At 45.4% G+C, this 15,980-nt stretch overlaps 1 protein-coding gene across 2 annotated transcripts in view; it reads right to left on the bottom strand.

The window, feature by feature from the left end:
- LOC146864113 (complement component C9-like) overlaps positions 1-15,980 on the bottom strand; it is a 296,668-nt gene that overhangs the window by 125,647 nt on the left and 155,041 nt on the right. For both annotated transcript variants that reach the window (XM_085631143.1, XM_085631145.1), the window contains exon 6: positions 11,591-11,803. In XM_085631143.1, coding sequence (XP_085487269.1) covers positions 11,591-11,803 — 213 coding nt within the window. The remainder of the gene's footprint in view (positions 1-11,590; positions 11,804-15,980) is intronic.

The following is a 15,980-nucleotide window of genomic DNA, read 5'->3' on the forward strand; positions in this document are numbered from 1 at the left end:
AGCTTGGGGCTCACATGATCAAAAATTGCATTCTGGAATCCGTAGTCTCAATAACACCAGAGTTCATGATAGCAACTCACGCTGCCATCTCAAAATTAGTAAAATTCAATGCGGCCATTAGTGGGCTCCTCGTGTACTGCAGACTGTGTTGCACAATAATAAACGCCCCACAGATGGACCAATATGAGGCTCCTTATATAAAGAGCCCAACGGGCCGCTTTTTCTCCTCGCGGTGGTGCACTCCCCCCAGGAGAGCTGCCAAGCATTTTATACCGTTCCACAAGTGCTCAAAGCTTTAGGAAGCGCTCTCCATCTGCAAACATCAGTTCCATCAGGCTGCAACACAGTCACTCAATGCACAAGTCCAATTACTTTGCCTTACGCGTTTCAGACATTCATTCCGTCCTTGATCACAGGCTGAGAGGCAACAAATAAATGGCAGATATTCGGGATGACATCACCAGTTCCTTTTATTGAGCGCAGCTGGGGGCTAACATGATCAAAATTTGCATTCTGGGATCCGTAGTCTCAATAACACCAGAGTTCATGATAACAACTCACGCTGCCATCTCAAAATTAGTAAAATTCAATACGGCCATTAGTGGGCTCCTCGTGTACTGCAGACTCTGTTGCACAATAATAAACGCCCCACAGATGGACCGATATGAGGCTTCCTACATAAAGAGCCCACCAGGCCGCTTTTACTCCACGTGGTGGTGCACTCCCCCCGGCAGAGATGCCGAGTATTTTATACCGTTCCACAAGTGCTCAAAGCTTTAGGAAGCACTCTCCATCTGCGAACATCAGTTCCATCAGGCTGCAACACAGTCATTCAATGCACAAGTCCAATTACTTTGCCATATGCGTTTCAGACATTCAGTCCGTTCTTGATCACAGGCTGAGAGGCAACAAATAAATGGCAGAGATTCGGGATGACATCACCAGTTCCTTTTATTGCCCACAACTGGGGGCTCACATGATCAAAATTTGCATTCTGGGATCCGTAGTCTCAATAACACCAGAGTTCATGATAACAACTCACGCTTCCATCTCAAAATTAGTAAAATTCAATGTGGCCATTAGTGGGCTCCTCGTGTACTGCAGACTCTGTTGCACAATAATAAACGCCCCACAGATGGACCGATATGAGGATCCTTACATAAAGAGCCCACCGGGCCGCTTTTACTCCACGCGGTGGTGCACTTCCCCCGGCAGAGCTGCAGAGTATTTTATACCGTTCCACAAGTGCTCAAAGCTTTAGGAAGCACTCTCCATCTGCGAACATCAGTTCCATCAGGCTGCAACACAGTCACTCAATGCACAAGTCCAATTACTTTGCCTTACGCGTTTCAGACATTCATTCCGTCCTTGATCACAGGCTCAGAGGCACCAAATAAATGGCAGAGATTCGGGATGACATCACTAGTTCCTTTTATTGCCCACAGCTTGGGGCTCACATGATCAAAATTTGCATTCTGGGATCCGTAGTCTCAATAACACCAGAGTTCATGATAGCAACTCACGCTGCCATCTCAAAATTAGTAAAATTCAATGCGGCCATTAGTGGGCTCCTCGTGTACTGCAGACTCTGTTGCACAATAATAAACGCCCCACAGATGGACCGATATGAGGCTCCTTATATAAAGAGCCCAACGGGCCGCTTTTTCTCCACGCGGTGGTGCCCTCCCCCAGGAGAGCTGCCAAGCATTTTATACCGTTCCACAAGTGCTCAAAGCTTTAGGAAGCGCTCTCCATCTGCAAACATCAGTTCCATCAGGCTGCAACACAGTCACTCAATGCACAAGTCCAATTACTTTGCCTTACGCGTTTCAGACATTCATTCCGTCCTTGATCACAGGCTGAGAGGCAATAAATAAATGGCAGATATTCGGGTGACATCACCAGTTCCTTTTATTGCCCACAGCTGGGGGCTCACATGATCAAAATTTGCATTCTGGGATCCGTAGTCTCAATAACACCAGAGTTCATGATAACAACTCACGCTGCCATCTCAAAATTAGTAAAATTCAATACGGCCATTAGTGGGCTCCTCGTGTACTGCAGACTCTGTTGCACAATAATAAACGCCCCACAGATGGACCGATATGAGGCTCCTTACATAAAGAGCCCACCGAGCCGCTTTTACTCCACGCGGTGGTGCACTCCCACCGGCAGAGCTGCCGAGTATTTTATACCGTTCCACAAGTGCTCAAAGCTTTAGGAAGCACTCTCCATCTGCGAACATCAGTTCCATCAGGCTGCAACACAGTCACTCAATGCACAAGTCCAATTACTTTGCCTTACGCGTTTCAGACATTCATTCCGTCTTTGATCACAGGCTGAGAGGCAACAAATAAATGGCAGAGATTCGGGATGACATCACCAGTTCCTTTTATTGCCCACAGCTGGGGGCTCACATGATCAACATTTGCATTCTGGGATCCGTAGTCTCAATAACACCAGAGTTCATGATAACAACTCATGCTGCCATCTCAAAATTAGTAAAATTCAATACGGCCATTAGTGGGCTCCTCGTGTACTGCAGACTCTGTTGCATAATAATAAACGCCCCACAGATGGACCGATATGAGGCTCCTTACATAAAGAGCCCACCAGGCCGCTTTTACTCCACGCGGTGGCGCGCCCCCCCCCGGTAGAGCTGCCGAGTATTTTATACCGTTCCACAAGTTCTCAAAGCTTTAGGAAGCACTCTCCATGTTCGCAGATGGAGAGTGCTTCCTAAAGCTTTGAGCACTTGTGGAACGGTATAAAATACTCGGCAGCTCTGCCGGGGGGAGTGCACCACCGCGTGGAGTAAAAGCGGCCCGGTGGGCTCTTCATGTATTGAGCCTCATATCGGTCCACCTGTGAGGTGTTTATTATTGTGCAACAGAGTCTGCAGTACACGAGGAGCCCACTAATGTCTGTATTGAATCTTACTAATTTTGAGATGGCAGCGTGAGTTATTATCATGAACTCTGGTGTTATTGAGACTACGGATCCCAGAATGCAAATTTTGATCATGTGAACCCCCAGCTGCGGGCAATAAAAGGAACTGGTGATGTCATCCCGAATCTCTGCCATCTATTTGTTGCCTCTCAGCCTGTGATCAAGGATGGAATGAATGTCTGAAACGCGTAAGGCAAAGTAATTGGACTTGTGCATTGAGTGACTGTGTTGCAGCCTGATGGAACTGATGTTCCCAGGTGGAGAGTGCTTCCTAAAGCTTTGAGCTCTTGTGGAACGGTATAAAATACTCGGCAGCTCTGCCGGGGGGAGTGCACCACCGCGTGGAGTAAAAGCGGCCCGGTGGGCTCTTTATGTAAGGAGCCTCATATCGGTCCATCTGTGAGGCGTTTATTATTGTGCAACAGAGTCTGCAGTACACGAGGAGCCCACTAATGGCTGTATTGAATTTTACTAATTTTGAGATGGCAGCGTGAGTTATTATCATGAACTCTGGTGTTATTGAGACTACGGATCCCAGAATGCAAATTTTGATCATGTGAGCCCCCAGCTGCGGGCAATAAAAGGAACTGGTGATGTCATCCCGAATCTCTGCCATCTATTTGTTGCCTCTCAGCCTGTGATCAAGGACGGAATGAATGTCTGAAACGCGTAAGTCAAAGTAATTGGACTTGTGCATTGAGTGACTGTGTTGCAGCCTGATGGAACTGATGTTCGCAGATGGAGAGTGCTTCCTAAAGGTTTGAGCACTTGTGGAATGGTATAAAATACTCGGCAGCTCTGCCGGGGGGAGTGTACCACCACGTGGAGTAAAAGTGGCCCGGGAGGGCTCTTTATGTAAGGAGCCTCATATCGGTCCATCTGTGAGGCGTTTATTATTGTGCAACAGAGTCTGCAGTACACGAGGAGCCCACTAATGGCTGTATTGAATTTTACTAATTTTGAGATGGCAGCGTGAGTTATTATCATGAACTCTGGTGTTATTGAGACTACAGATCCCAGAATGCAAATTTTGATCATGTGAGCCCCCAGTTGCGGGCAATAAAAGGAGCTGGTGATGTCATCCCGAATCTCTGCCATCTATTTGTTGCCTCTCAGCCTGTGATCAAGGACGGAATGAATGTCTGAAACGCGTAAGGCAAAGTAATTGCACTTGTGGAACGGTATATATATATATATATATATATATATATATATAGATATATATAGATATATCCACACATCATGTAGCACCAAAAAGGAAGGCCACAGGAAGCTCATTTCAGTTCATTTATTTGAAAATCGTCAACGTGCCAGCCGTCACCTCACCATAAATCAGGTATCAGGAATCTGTAGCCAGACGCGTTTCAGGAGTCTTTTTAGTCCTTTCTTCAGTGGCACAATTAAAGGAATGAGCAATCGCGCTACAAACGTGCAGTTTTATTTCAAACACCTGCCCATGTGTGTGTGGCGCTCCCACAGCCTCTTGGTGTTTGTAGTCCATTTTAAGTAATCCCAAGTGGGTGCGCTTCCATTCCTAAATTTTCAAAATTTTCAAAACAAGATAAAACCCATGTGGGTTGATGCACTGTACTTGGTGCTGTGGCTGCCCTGCTTTGTAGAAGTCGATACGAACTTCGTGTAGGCTGCAGCCCTGAACTACAACCTGCACATCTTCCTTCCGATACTTCTGGCTCCTGACGGGAATCAGAATGGATATATTTAGGGCCTCATTTCGATGTCGGTCAGAGTTGCCTCCGACCGACACTGTTTCTGTGTGTGAACCGACCGACCATAGGTTGGTGGTTTCACACACCTGATTTAATGCGACTGTACATGGTGCAGTCCCAAATTCCCATTTTTCTATGGGAGCTTGTGCGGCGGGCACCGCCTGCAGAACAAGCACCCATAGAGAAGTGGGAGTTTGTGCAATTCTCTGCACAGTGTGGCAGGCATCTGCCACACGGTTTTCAGGGGGGCCGGAGAGCCAGGGGGGAAGGGGACCCTGCTAGGAGCCCCCAAAGTTGCTTTCTGACAGCCTTTCCATGTCGGAAAGGCCGATATGGAAAGGCTGTCCGAAACCGACATTATAATCCGACAGAGGCAACACCCTCCTCAATCCAATACAGTGACAGATGAGAGTGAGCACGTTTAGCAGACAAAGGCATACTGTCAAGAAACAGAGACATCGATTTGGATGTCTGTGACGCTTCTGTAGTGGCAATCTAATAGTTGTAAGTGGCTGCAAATCCAGCAATAAAGATACTACCAAGACATAAATGCTTTATCTCATATACATTGAGCAGTGTGAAGAAGCCGTAATTTATACATAGGATAGAGGAATCCTGGAGTGCACTGAAATAGGAATAATAAGACTAGTAGTTGCAAGGATCTCAGGGAAAGATCTAATGCAGACAAATTTCAATATAGGGGTACTTAAAAAGCATAGGGCTGGGAGGATTAGAGACGGCTACAAAATACATAGAGACTCAAGGAGTACAGAAGATGAGCTGAAAAGCAAAATCACATCATTTTGTTTTTCTTAGAAAAGTTTGATATTGTAGAAAGGGTCGGTAATGTCAAACGTGGCTCTGATTCCATGGAAGGATGGTGGAGTGTCGAGTACTCAAATACACAGGTAAATGTAATAGCTAGTTGAGCCATAAAGCTGGATGTAGCCACTGCTGTATTGCTCTCACAGGAGACCTTCCAGCTGACACCTGTGGAGTGTTCTTCGTGAGAGACACAGCTGTGGAATGTGACATCATAGCATTCTACATAAATCACCACATTAAAACATAGTTGAAGTACAACAGATGGTTAGCAGATTTTTATATACATAAATATATAAATAAAGCAATAAATACATAAATAAAAGTTGTAGAACCTCACCTGTGTCATTTAAATATGAAGGTTCTTCATAATTGGACATGTGTCAAAGGAAGCACTCTTCCAGGAGTGGCCAGAGTGTGTGCTACTAAGAGAAGCAACAGAAGATCTTGTTGTTCTATGAGTCAAGATGTATTCCAAATCCCAAGACATCACAGGACTAGGCTTAGTGGCTGAGCTTTCACTATCCTGGCTGGTTGCATATGGAATCGGCTTTTGGCCAACGTAAAAGTCACAGAGTAGTGGTAATTAAAATGTTATGCTGCACCACCCACCCCATATACAAAAATATTATTGGAGGCCACCTACAATTGAAAACATATCTTTATTTACCGATATACTATGAAATAGGGAGCTCTAAACATATCTAACAAATCAAATATTGAGGTTATGTTCAGCTCTTTTAAAAAATGCAGGCAAATTGCCAACATGCTATGGGGCAGCTTGGCCGACCAAATGTGTAAAGGTGATCCTTTATCAGAAATAGGGGAATGGCTTTGAGGTTTTTTTTTTTGCCAAACAGATCCTTTCAGATGAAAGTGTGCTTTATTAAGTGAATTTAAATAAAAAGGTAGAATCTACCAATCCCTGTGTTTGCAGTCATACCTCTGCAGTCCAGAGACACAGCAAGAGTGCCCATCAGCACTCCTCACCAGGACGGACATTCTGTAATGGACACACTGTGGTATAGTATTAGAGTAGAGGCACAATACCTCAGAGCTCATATTACATAATGCCACCACAGCGTAGAACAATAAATGCATCAGAAGTGTTCGTGGAACCATGACAGACTGAGGGCAGAAGAGGAAGATTAATGTAAAAAATAAACAAATAAATACTCTTCTAAGGAATTCAGATGCTAAGTGTTATTGTTACCTACATTCCTGGTACTCAACTTACCACTCACAAAAGGATGGAAGGCTGGATTGATCTTGCTTGGATTCATACTTGCAACATGCAGATGATAGTAGATGTTAGCAGCAAGCTTTAACTCACTAAGCCATCTTGACAGCTATGTAAATCAGTTAGAACACAGGTGCAATCTGGGAAGAGAGTATCTGTAGAATTTAGAGACCACATGACAAGACACTCACAGTTCTGTGAGTGCAGAATTTAGAGAGTGTTAGTGGTGACAAGATGCCTGACCAAGCTGCAAGTACAGGTTCACCTGTATTAGTTATTATTCCTAAGGGGCTGATTACGTTGGTGGGCGGATCACCACCGCCCATATGGCGATCTGCCCACCAATATTTACTGCCCGCCTGCCTTTTTCCCCTGCCACATTACGATGGCGGGGGGACCCCGGCGGGCGGGAAGACCAACCGCCGGTTTCCGCCAGATGATGAGTCACCCGGGCGGAAAAGGGGCTTAACAGGGTGGTGGTGCCTGCAAGACACCGCCATCCATATTAAGATGCAGGCGGAGAGCTGCCTTTCCATGGTGGTGTTGCCGCCATGGAAAGGCATGCAGTCAGTTTCGCTGTTGGGGACTCGTTGCGGGCCCCCAGGATGTAGGGGGTGGGGGTGCACATGGGGGTACCTATGGTACCCCCCTGCATTCATTTGCATGCACAAGGTGGCAGGCACCACACGGTGCTTGCCACGTTGTGCATGTAAATGCACAACATGCCTTATTTACATTGCGGCGGGTGCTGCTGACAGCACCGCCGGCTGCAATGTAAAAAATGCGGGAATAGCCCGCCAGTGTGGTGGGTGCATCTTAATGTGAATGTCGGGACCGCCGCACATGTGGCGGGCGGTCCCATTTGCCGTTACGGTGGCGGGTGGGCTTTGTCCACCCGCCATCGTAATTGACCCCTTACTTCTTAGTGCTTGACAAGTGCTAACTCTACTACAAGACACCCCTGCTTTTCTCAGCTCATGGAACATGCAAAATGTGTTTATATTATGCTATGTGTATTTGGAAAGTGCACTATCACTGAGGAGGGTATCCTGGCACTGAGTAGGTGTATTATCTAGCCTGCTTAGGGCAGCACATTATTTGAAGAGCCAGGTCTTCAGCTTCTTGCAGGACTCTAGAAGGGACAAGAAGACTATTGTGTGTAGTGAGAGATTGTGCTATACTTTGGGAGTGATGTATGAGAAGTAATGCCTCCATATTGTTTTCTGTGTATGCGTGGGATGTGTGCGAGTAGGAGTCTCTTAGAGCAGAGTTGTCTCTGTGGTTGGTGGAAGGAGATGCAACTGTGCAGGTACGGAGGGCCTATGTTGTATAGTGCCGTGAATGTGTGCATGAGGAACTTGAACTGATCACATTTGTGTATCGTAAGACAGTAGAGCTGGCTGAGATGTCACCAGGCAAGAATCTGCATAGCCATAATGTAATTGCTGTATCTCCACTAGGCAGATCATGTGGTATACTGTATTTTCAAGAGACTATCTAACCAAGGAAACCTCCAAGAAAATGATCTTCCTATGAAAGCACTGAACTTTTACTTTATGCCCAATAAAGCAAAGATTAGGGCAGGTTCAATTTATGAAGGATCAGACTGAAAGGGGAAGCTTCAATTAATACTTTTCATGTCCATCTGTGTAACCCATAAAACACCAGTAGCCTTGCAGATATTTAAAGTGAGGTATGCAGTTTGATAATACATAGCTGAGGATCCTGAGACCCCGACCACTCAACAGTAATATCACAGGTGTAGAAAGGGAGTCATCGGCCATAATGGAAGCAAAAAAATTAGCCCCCCCCCCCCCCAGCAAGGATATCCACACTTGAGTTGCACACCTCAGACTCCTTTGTCCTGTTGCAACTGTACCTGTGGAACTAATGATAGTGGCACCTTGCTTCCATGTCTTCCCTATTTCCATACCACTCTCAGCTCGGCCACCTTTCACACTCCTCTTTCTATACCCTCTTCCCTCCTTTTAGTCTTTCTTTTCCTCTTTTTCCCTTTTTAAGTTCTCTTCTCCCTGTCCCCTTTTCTGTCTCTTCCTTTTGTTTCACCTTTTTCTGTCCACCACTTTACCTCATCCTCTCTTTGTTATTTTCTATGATCTTTCCCCTTTATCTTAGTTATCATAATCTCCTTCTTACCTTTCTCTTTCCCAACTATATATAGTCTTCCATTTTCTCTTATCTGATCTCTGTCTTCCTTCTCCTTGCTCCTGTTTTCGCCTGCTATCTGAACCCTCTCTTTCCTTTTCCTATCTTCTTTTCTTTGTTATCTCCTTTCTCTCTTTTCCTCTCCTTGCTATTATACATTTTCCAATTTTCTTTTCTCGCCTCCCTACCTTCACAATTTTCCCTTCTCTTTTTCTTCCCTTTCTAGCTCTCTTGCACAGCTCAATATTTTCTCGTTTTTTCACTCTCCATTTCTCCCCGTTCTTTCTCTCTCTACAGTCATATCTCCCCTCTCTCTGTGACAGATACCACTCACCCTCAACAGTAAATCAATTGTAAAAGAGATTCTGAGACTGAGTAAAGGTCTTGATAAATAAATTGCAGGATGTATAGGTTACAGTGGGCCCATCACACCTCTCTGCAAAGGGGCCACTGCACTGACTCAACCACTAATAGCTACAACTTTGTCAAATATATTAGACATAGCATGTTGAATACTGCTTGAATGCTCCCAGCTGACCTCCATGGAAGCAACTGTGGAATAACTCATGAGAGATGCCTCATCACATACCATTGGTACAGCTGTGCTGCAATATGTGCCAAGAGCAGTACCAAGATCCTACTAGAGTCGTCAAGTATTCGGATGAGGACAGAGTGATCCATGCTCTGCCAAACAGCTAAACAGAATTCCATCAAACTTGGCATGTTAATAGAACTTTACTAAAAGAAGTGCCTTTGCCGTGATTAGCATAAATCAATGCAGTAGGTATGTTATTCTCCCAATTGCAATTTAATTTCTGTATAAATCAAGGTTCACTGACCTGAAGCTCTCCAACTGCCTGGCCACACAGAAAAATCTGTAATTGCCACCAGTAAAGGTCATGACAAATTGATTGAAAAGAGCCAAAAGGGGGCATGGTTAGCCTCCCTTGACCCTTGGTTCAAGTGGAAGGGCCCCAACAGGACCTCCCAAAGAACAAAATAAAAAATAGTAGGATCGCACATCTGTGGGTCGGGTGAAGGGCCTGACCCTTGCTGCGGCCAACCTGCTTGGCCAATCCATGTAGTCAATCTCTGCTGTGCATGGACTGAGTGTGTAATGTTTGGGTTGGTTATAAATAGGATGTTAGTGCAAGGAACAGTTGGTGTGGCAAATGATCAAATAACCCAAGAAACTCCCTGAACTAAACTAAGGATAGCTTTGACTATAATACCTTAACATGTTTAAAAAGATAGTAACAGGGAGGTTTTGGTGCAGAAACTAATTCTAAAAACCACTGAAATTTGCTAGTTACTAGGTATGTATAGCTAAACTAACCAATACTTGATTACCCATCCTGCACTGATTATGATCCGACACATGGCATCAGTCATGACATGCTAAATCACATCAATGATGAAATCAGTTCAGATATCTTAAATTACATAGCTAATAAATTAACTGATGCAGTTGTACTACTACTCTGCACATTTCCCTTTAGGAAAATTATTTTTAAATTGATTCATTTTCAATACGTGTCTTGCCTAAAACAGAGTTAGAACTAATGATACATTCATTGCAGCACTATTCATCCATGAAATGAATCCACAATTCTCCTATCAATACAACATGTGATAATATTGCAAACGCTACTGCATAAACATATCTTGCCTTCAAACGTTAACCCACTATAGTCATGACAACAATTTTTTGTTTTAAAACATGTGCAGCAGTTTACCAAGATATCAACTTCTTGATGCAATTTGGAAATCCTTCAAAAGATTAGAGGCTTCCAAATGCATACACTTAGGGTCATATTACGACTTTTGGCAGAGCAGCGGCACGACGGTGCCAACCGATGCAGCACCGCTCCGCCAAAGGGCACTGCCGCCCACCCGCCAGATTACAACCACTTTTGTATTCTGGCGAGTGGATGGCGTGGCGGTCCCCCTGCAGTGTCTCTTTCAAAGGCGCCAGAGCCTTTGAAAGAGGAACTGCAATAGGCACTCCACACAGGGTTCCTGCACGGAATGGGCTTGAAAGTGCATGCCGTGCAGGAACCTGGGTGCATGTACACAGGTGGGCACACGTTGTGCACCCTGAATGCATCCCCAGGCTCAGGGGGTACCTGTAGGGCCCCTTTGTTTCAGCACTGCCAGCCTTTTCATGGAGGAAAGGCCTCCAGGAACCCGCTGGTTGCCCTGAAACTTGTCATATGCATGGCGGTGCGCAACGGCACCACCTGCATATTACATAATCCCAGACCACCACACCAACGCCAGAGAATGGTGGTTCTCTGGTGGAGCTGGTAGTCCAATTACAGTCCGACCACCCATGCCACCATGGATCTGGCAGTCCTCAGACCGCCAGACTCGTAATTTGGCCCTAAGTCTTGTTTAGTGACAATTATTCATATGAAAATCAAGATGTCATTTTAAATTTCAGGCCAGGCTCAGGATACCATGGAAGAGTCAAATGCTGTCATGCATTCAGGATACCAACAAAGAATATGTATAAGGCACATTTACAAATGCTTTCCATATGTGTTGGTTATTTCACATTCATTTTACTATTAATTGTGTTTGCAAATTAAGCATACCTCTAACACACTATCAAACTCTATTGCATTTGAGCTAAAGGTGACAACTGCTGAGTGAGGAAGAATAGTAATGTAAAACATAATCTTACCGTTTCTTGTGAATACTCCTTAATCTTTTGTAGACTTTCATTCTTGGCATAATTGAGGCCGGCATTGAGGGAAAGAGTGACGTTGGCTTCAGTTGGTGTAGTTTTGATAGACAACCCAATTTGAAATGTATTTGTTTCTTCTCTGATGACTGATGTCATTACTGTCATGGAGCTCGTGAAGACTTCAGAAGAGATGTATTTGTCTCCTTTTGCCTTGAAAAAAGAAATTGTTAGTTACAACATGCCCTCTTTTTTAATATCTAAAGCAAGTTAGCATTTTAGTAGTTCCTCTGGAGTGCAAACTCAGTGGCGGCTGGCATGGATCGGGGATGGCGTGGCCGAGGGCAGGGGCGGGGGTGGGATGGGTGCGAAGTCGGAAAAGAAAAAAACAAGAAAAGCTTACCTCCTGGCCACGTCTCTTCTCATTGTTCCTCGTCATCATCCCTCTGCTGCAGAACAGGAAGCACCCAAACTTCCAGGCTCCCCTAAGCAAATCACAACTCTGCAATGTAGCATTGTGATTGGTCTGAGCGCCGTGGTTCAGCACTCATCCAGGGAATGGAAGCCTGGGCATGTTCTCCACCCAGGCTGTAGTACAGCCTAGGTGGAGAACATGCAAAGTACGCATGACTGTTTGGCCAGTCCGAGAGGGCGGCCAATCAGTAATTGCGCACTCAGAGTGCCCACTACTCCTCACCCCTGAGAGCAGGCGAGCCCCACTTGCAAAGACGCTGCCTAAGGAACAAACAAAATGATAATAACTCCGAGTTATTATCATTAAATTTTTTCTTAATTTCCACTGCTGAAAGCAGTGGGGCGACACTCCTCCGCCTTAAAGGAGGAGCAGCCATTGGCCAAACTATGCTTTAATTCTCACAACCCTATTCCTTGAAATCCCCATTTGACCCCATTTATACAACTATGGATTGGCATACACGGACTAATGATGTAGTTTAGGTTACATGAACAGACCAGACAGTGATAAGTCACAGTTTAGTGCTACATAAACCTCTATTGCATATTTATAAGGATGGATTATTCTGCTCTCTTCCTTACCATCAGTCAATGCTGTCCACATTTCATCAAAAGTCAATGTTTGTATTTTTGACACAAGTGCAAAATGTAACATGGTGCACCTCTGTGAAAATTAGCACCACAATGAGTTTATGTTATCCTCCCCTGATGTCTGCTTGTACAGAATACCATATGTAATTGCATTTCACACCATAAGTAATATTAATGTGCAAATCAATTACCCAAAAGTTAGAAGTTCTATATTGTTTGAGAAATGTTAGTGCTGCAGGTATTTGTTTTGGCCAAAGTTAAAATTTACATCCCACTGATGGTGATTCTTCAGCCGTAGCCTCAAAAGATCATAGTGCTAGAGCCTGTAGAATACTTGCTAATGTGTCAATTACTCGAGAGCAGAGGTTAGACACATCTCACAATGTTCCTAGATGAAATCAGTGGATATCCTCCAGCTTAACCCTGATTCAAACTGTGTGATTCTATTACATGTTCAGCAAAGTACTTGAAATGCAAAGGTAATAACCAGGAAAGCTCCTCTAAAAGATTCAAGCCTGTGTGCACTAGTCGGCTAGGTTTGTATGAGTTCTCATGGTGGCTAAACAATTTTTGCTGCCATGGTAAGGGAAAAAGTAGGTGGGGAGAGAATGGACAAAAAAAAATCATATTTTCTTTATTTGGATACAAATGGAATACCCTTTTACTTACCGGTAATCTTCATTACTCCCTGTCCAGTTGTCCTCGTCCATTCATGACTTATGGAGATAACCATCTCCCAGACAGAAAAAAGAACAAAGGAATGCTGGGACCCTCTTCCCCACCCCCTCACACTGGGAGTACTTAACCAGTACTTACCCTCCATTCTCCCTGAACTACCAAGCCACCAACAGGAAGGACTGGTCGGCCGGGAGGGAGTGGAGTCATGAGTGGGACGTGGACAACAGGACCAGGAGTAATGAAGATGACGGTAAGCCACACTCAAAGTGCCCGCACACGAACACCAGACAGAAAACCGGGGAACATGTGCACGAGGAGGAAAAAACCAAGCCGAAAAAGACAAAACCAGAAAGGGAGGAAGCATCGACCAGGGAGCAACCCTCCACCAACCTGACGGACACAGCCACCAGAGAGCTCAGATGACATCACTGCCATGGAAAGACCCAGAGGAGGACCAGGCCCCATATCAAGAACGCCCAGCTCTGACCACCAGTGCTGACACAAGACGATCACCAATGCCCAAAACAGGAAGAAGGAGCCGGAGCCTTGGCACAGGGACAGGCCAACAGGCCAAGACAGAGGCACTCATAAAGATCCCATGTGAAACCAGGTTTCAAAAAAAGGAACACCACCCAACGAAGCCACAGCCGCCCCTCACCCCCCACAGCCTTAGAAAGGAAGCAGGCCCGACGAGCAGCAGAATCCCAGCCACCCGAAGACTAACCAGGACAACCAGCCAGCCATAATGCTACCCCCCACCTGGACTGGAAAAGACAGGGGGAGAGCCAGCAAAGCACAACACACAACTAGGAAAAGAGGCCACCAACAGGGCCCCAACAGAGACAAGTAAAGACACCCCCGAAGTATGGACACCACAAATCCCTGAACCGGACCGAACCAGACCAGGACCCAAAAACCAGAAAGGGCCAAGGGCGGAGCAAGGAAAATCCCCAAGGCCACGAGACTAGGGGAACCAAAGACCAAACAGGAACTCCAGGGAAGACCTCGCCTCAAACAACACCCACCAATGATGACACCTCCAATCCTAACCCCAGGGGGTCGACCCAAGGCAACCCCGGTAGGAATTGAACCCATGTAGAAGGGTGGCCTGTGACACCAAAAGGGCCATGCCCATTCTGCTAAGACAAAGCACCTGGTCCTGAGAAAGGAACCAAAGCCTTGTAATCCCGAGAAAGGGGATTCCAATGTTACAGCAGGTGGTGGACTAAAAGATAAAGATGCAGATGGCTCCTGGTTAGGATGGCTAATGTTGTGGCCATTCAACTCTGGCTCCTCAGCCACAGTCTTACTGGAGCATAAGAATGTGACCAAAAAAGTCAGGTGAGACATCTGTTTGTTTTTTCAGTCCAAAACAAAGTTCCAATGAGCCAAAGTGCCTGGGAAGGCTGAGGATTTGACTTCTCGTAGTTGAAGAGGACACTGTGTCTCATCAGAAGCTCACAGACCTTTCGAACATGATTCTTGCCTAAAGGAGAGAAGAAGAGAACCAGTCATGAAGATTCAGGAAGACCTGCATACCTTGAGAATGTAAAATACCCACCAAGGATTCCAAGAACTTGATAAAAACTCTTGCCATCGAAGAAAGGCCAAACGGCAAAACTTGAAACTGGTAATGATTCACCAAAGTAGGATTCTCTGGTATGGAGCGCAGATAGGGACATGCAAGTAAGCATTCATCAGGTCCAGGAATGCCAAAACGTCCCCCAATTGATCAACTAAAGAATGGCCCATACCATGATCATTTTGAACAGTCTGTGAGCAATGAACAGTTTCTCCCCTTTGAGGTCCAGAATTGGACAATAATCTACTAAAGCTTATCTAAACAAGAAGAGGATGGAATAAAGCCGCGTCTGAGTTCATTGGGGGGGAACAGGAATTATTGCTGACTTCTCCAACAGGAGCTGGGCACCTGATAGGCACACGTGATATTGCACTGGATCCCATGGTAGAGGAGTTAGTTGAAAGTAGTCCTGAAGTAGTGTGGAAAAGTCTCTGTGAAAATCCTCTGAATCAGTCTGCTGAGTCTAGATATCCTTCACTGAACAGCTCCATTCTTGGTGGAAGAAAAGTGGAGAAGTAGTTGACCCCTACTGGAAAATACGCATAGTATAGCTTTTGGAAGAGTTGGGGGCTGAAAAGTTTGAGGGCCACCTCAAAAGGCCTGATTGGCAGACTTAAAAGAGCATGGGCCAAAGGTTCTACAATACCCAAAACCTCTGCCGCTTGAGCCATCAACTTTTTATTCCCAACAGACTTCTTCACCATGTCTTCCAACTAGGACCTAAGGACCATGTCTTCCAACTAGGACCTCACCATCTGAGGACAGATCTTTGGGCTGAGTCCACTTTCCAAGCCCACATCCAGATATAATGACGGGCAGCAACTGCAGCTCCAAAGGCCGCAGCAGATGCACATAAGTTATCTGAGAGATTCTGGACCCAAGAATCCATTATAGCCAAGAGACTAGTTGTATCCAGCTCTCTTGGAAAAAACTTAGAAGTTCTCTTAAGAAGGGGGGGTAGGCATTACCAGACCTTAGACTGTATTGTATGGCCTTTCAATTTAAGAACTTTCGCATGTTGGCGGGGAAGCCTGTGAACACCACTTGGGGTTTAATACTGGGTGA

Source organism: Triturus cristatus, chromosome 2_1 (assembly GCF_964204655.1).
Source record: "Triturus cristatus chromosome 2_1, aTriCri1.1, whole genome shotgun sequence".
In the NCBI taxonomy this organism is placed as follows: domain Eukaryota; kingdom Metazoa; phylum Chordata; class Amphibia; order Caudata; family Salamandridae; genus Triturus; species Triturus cristatus.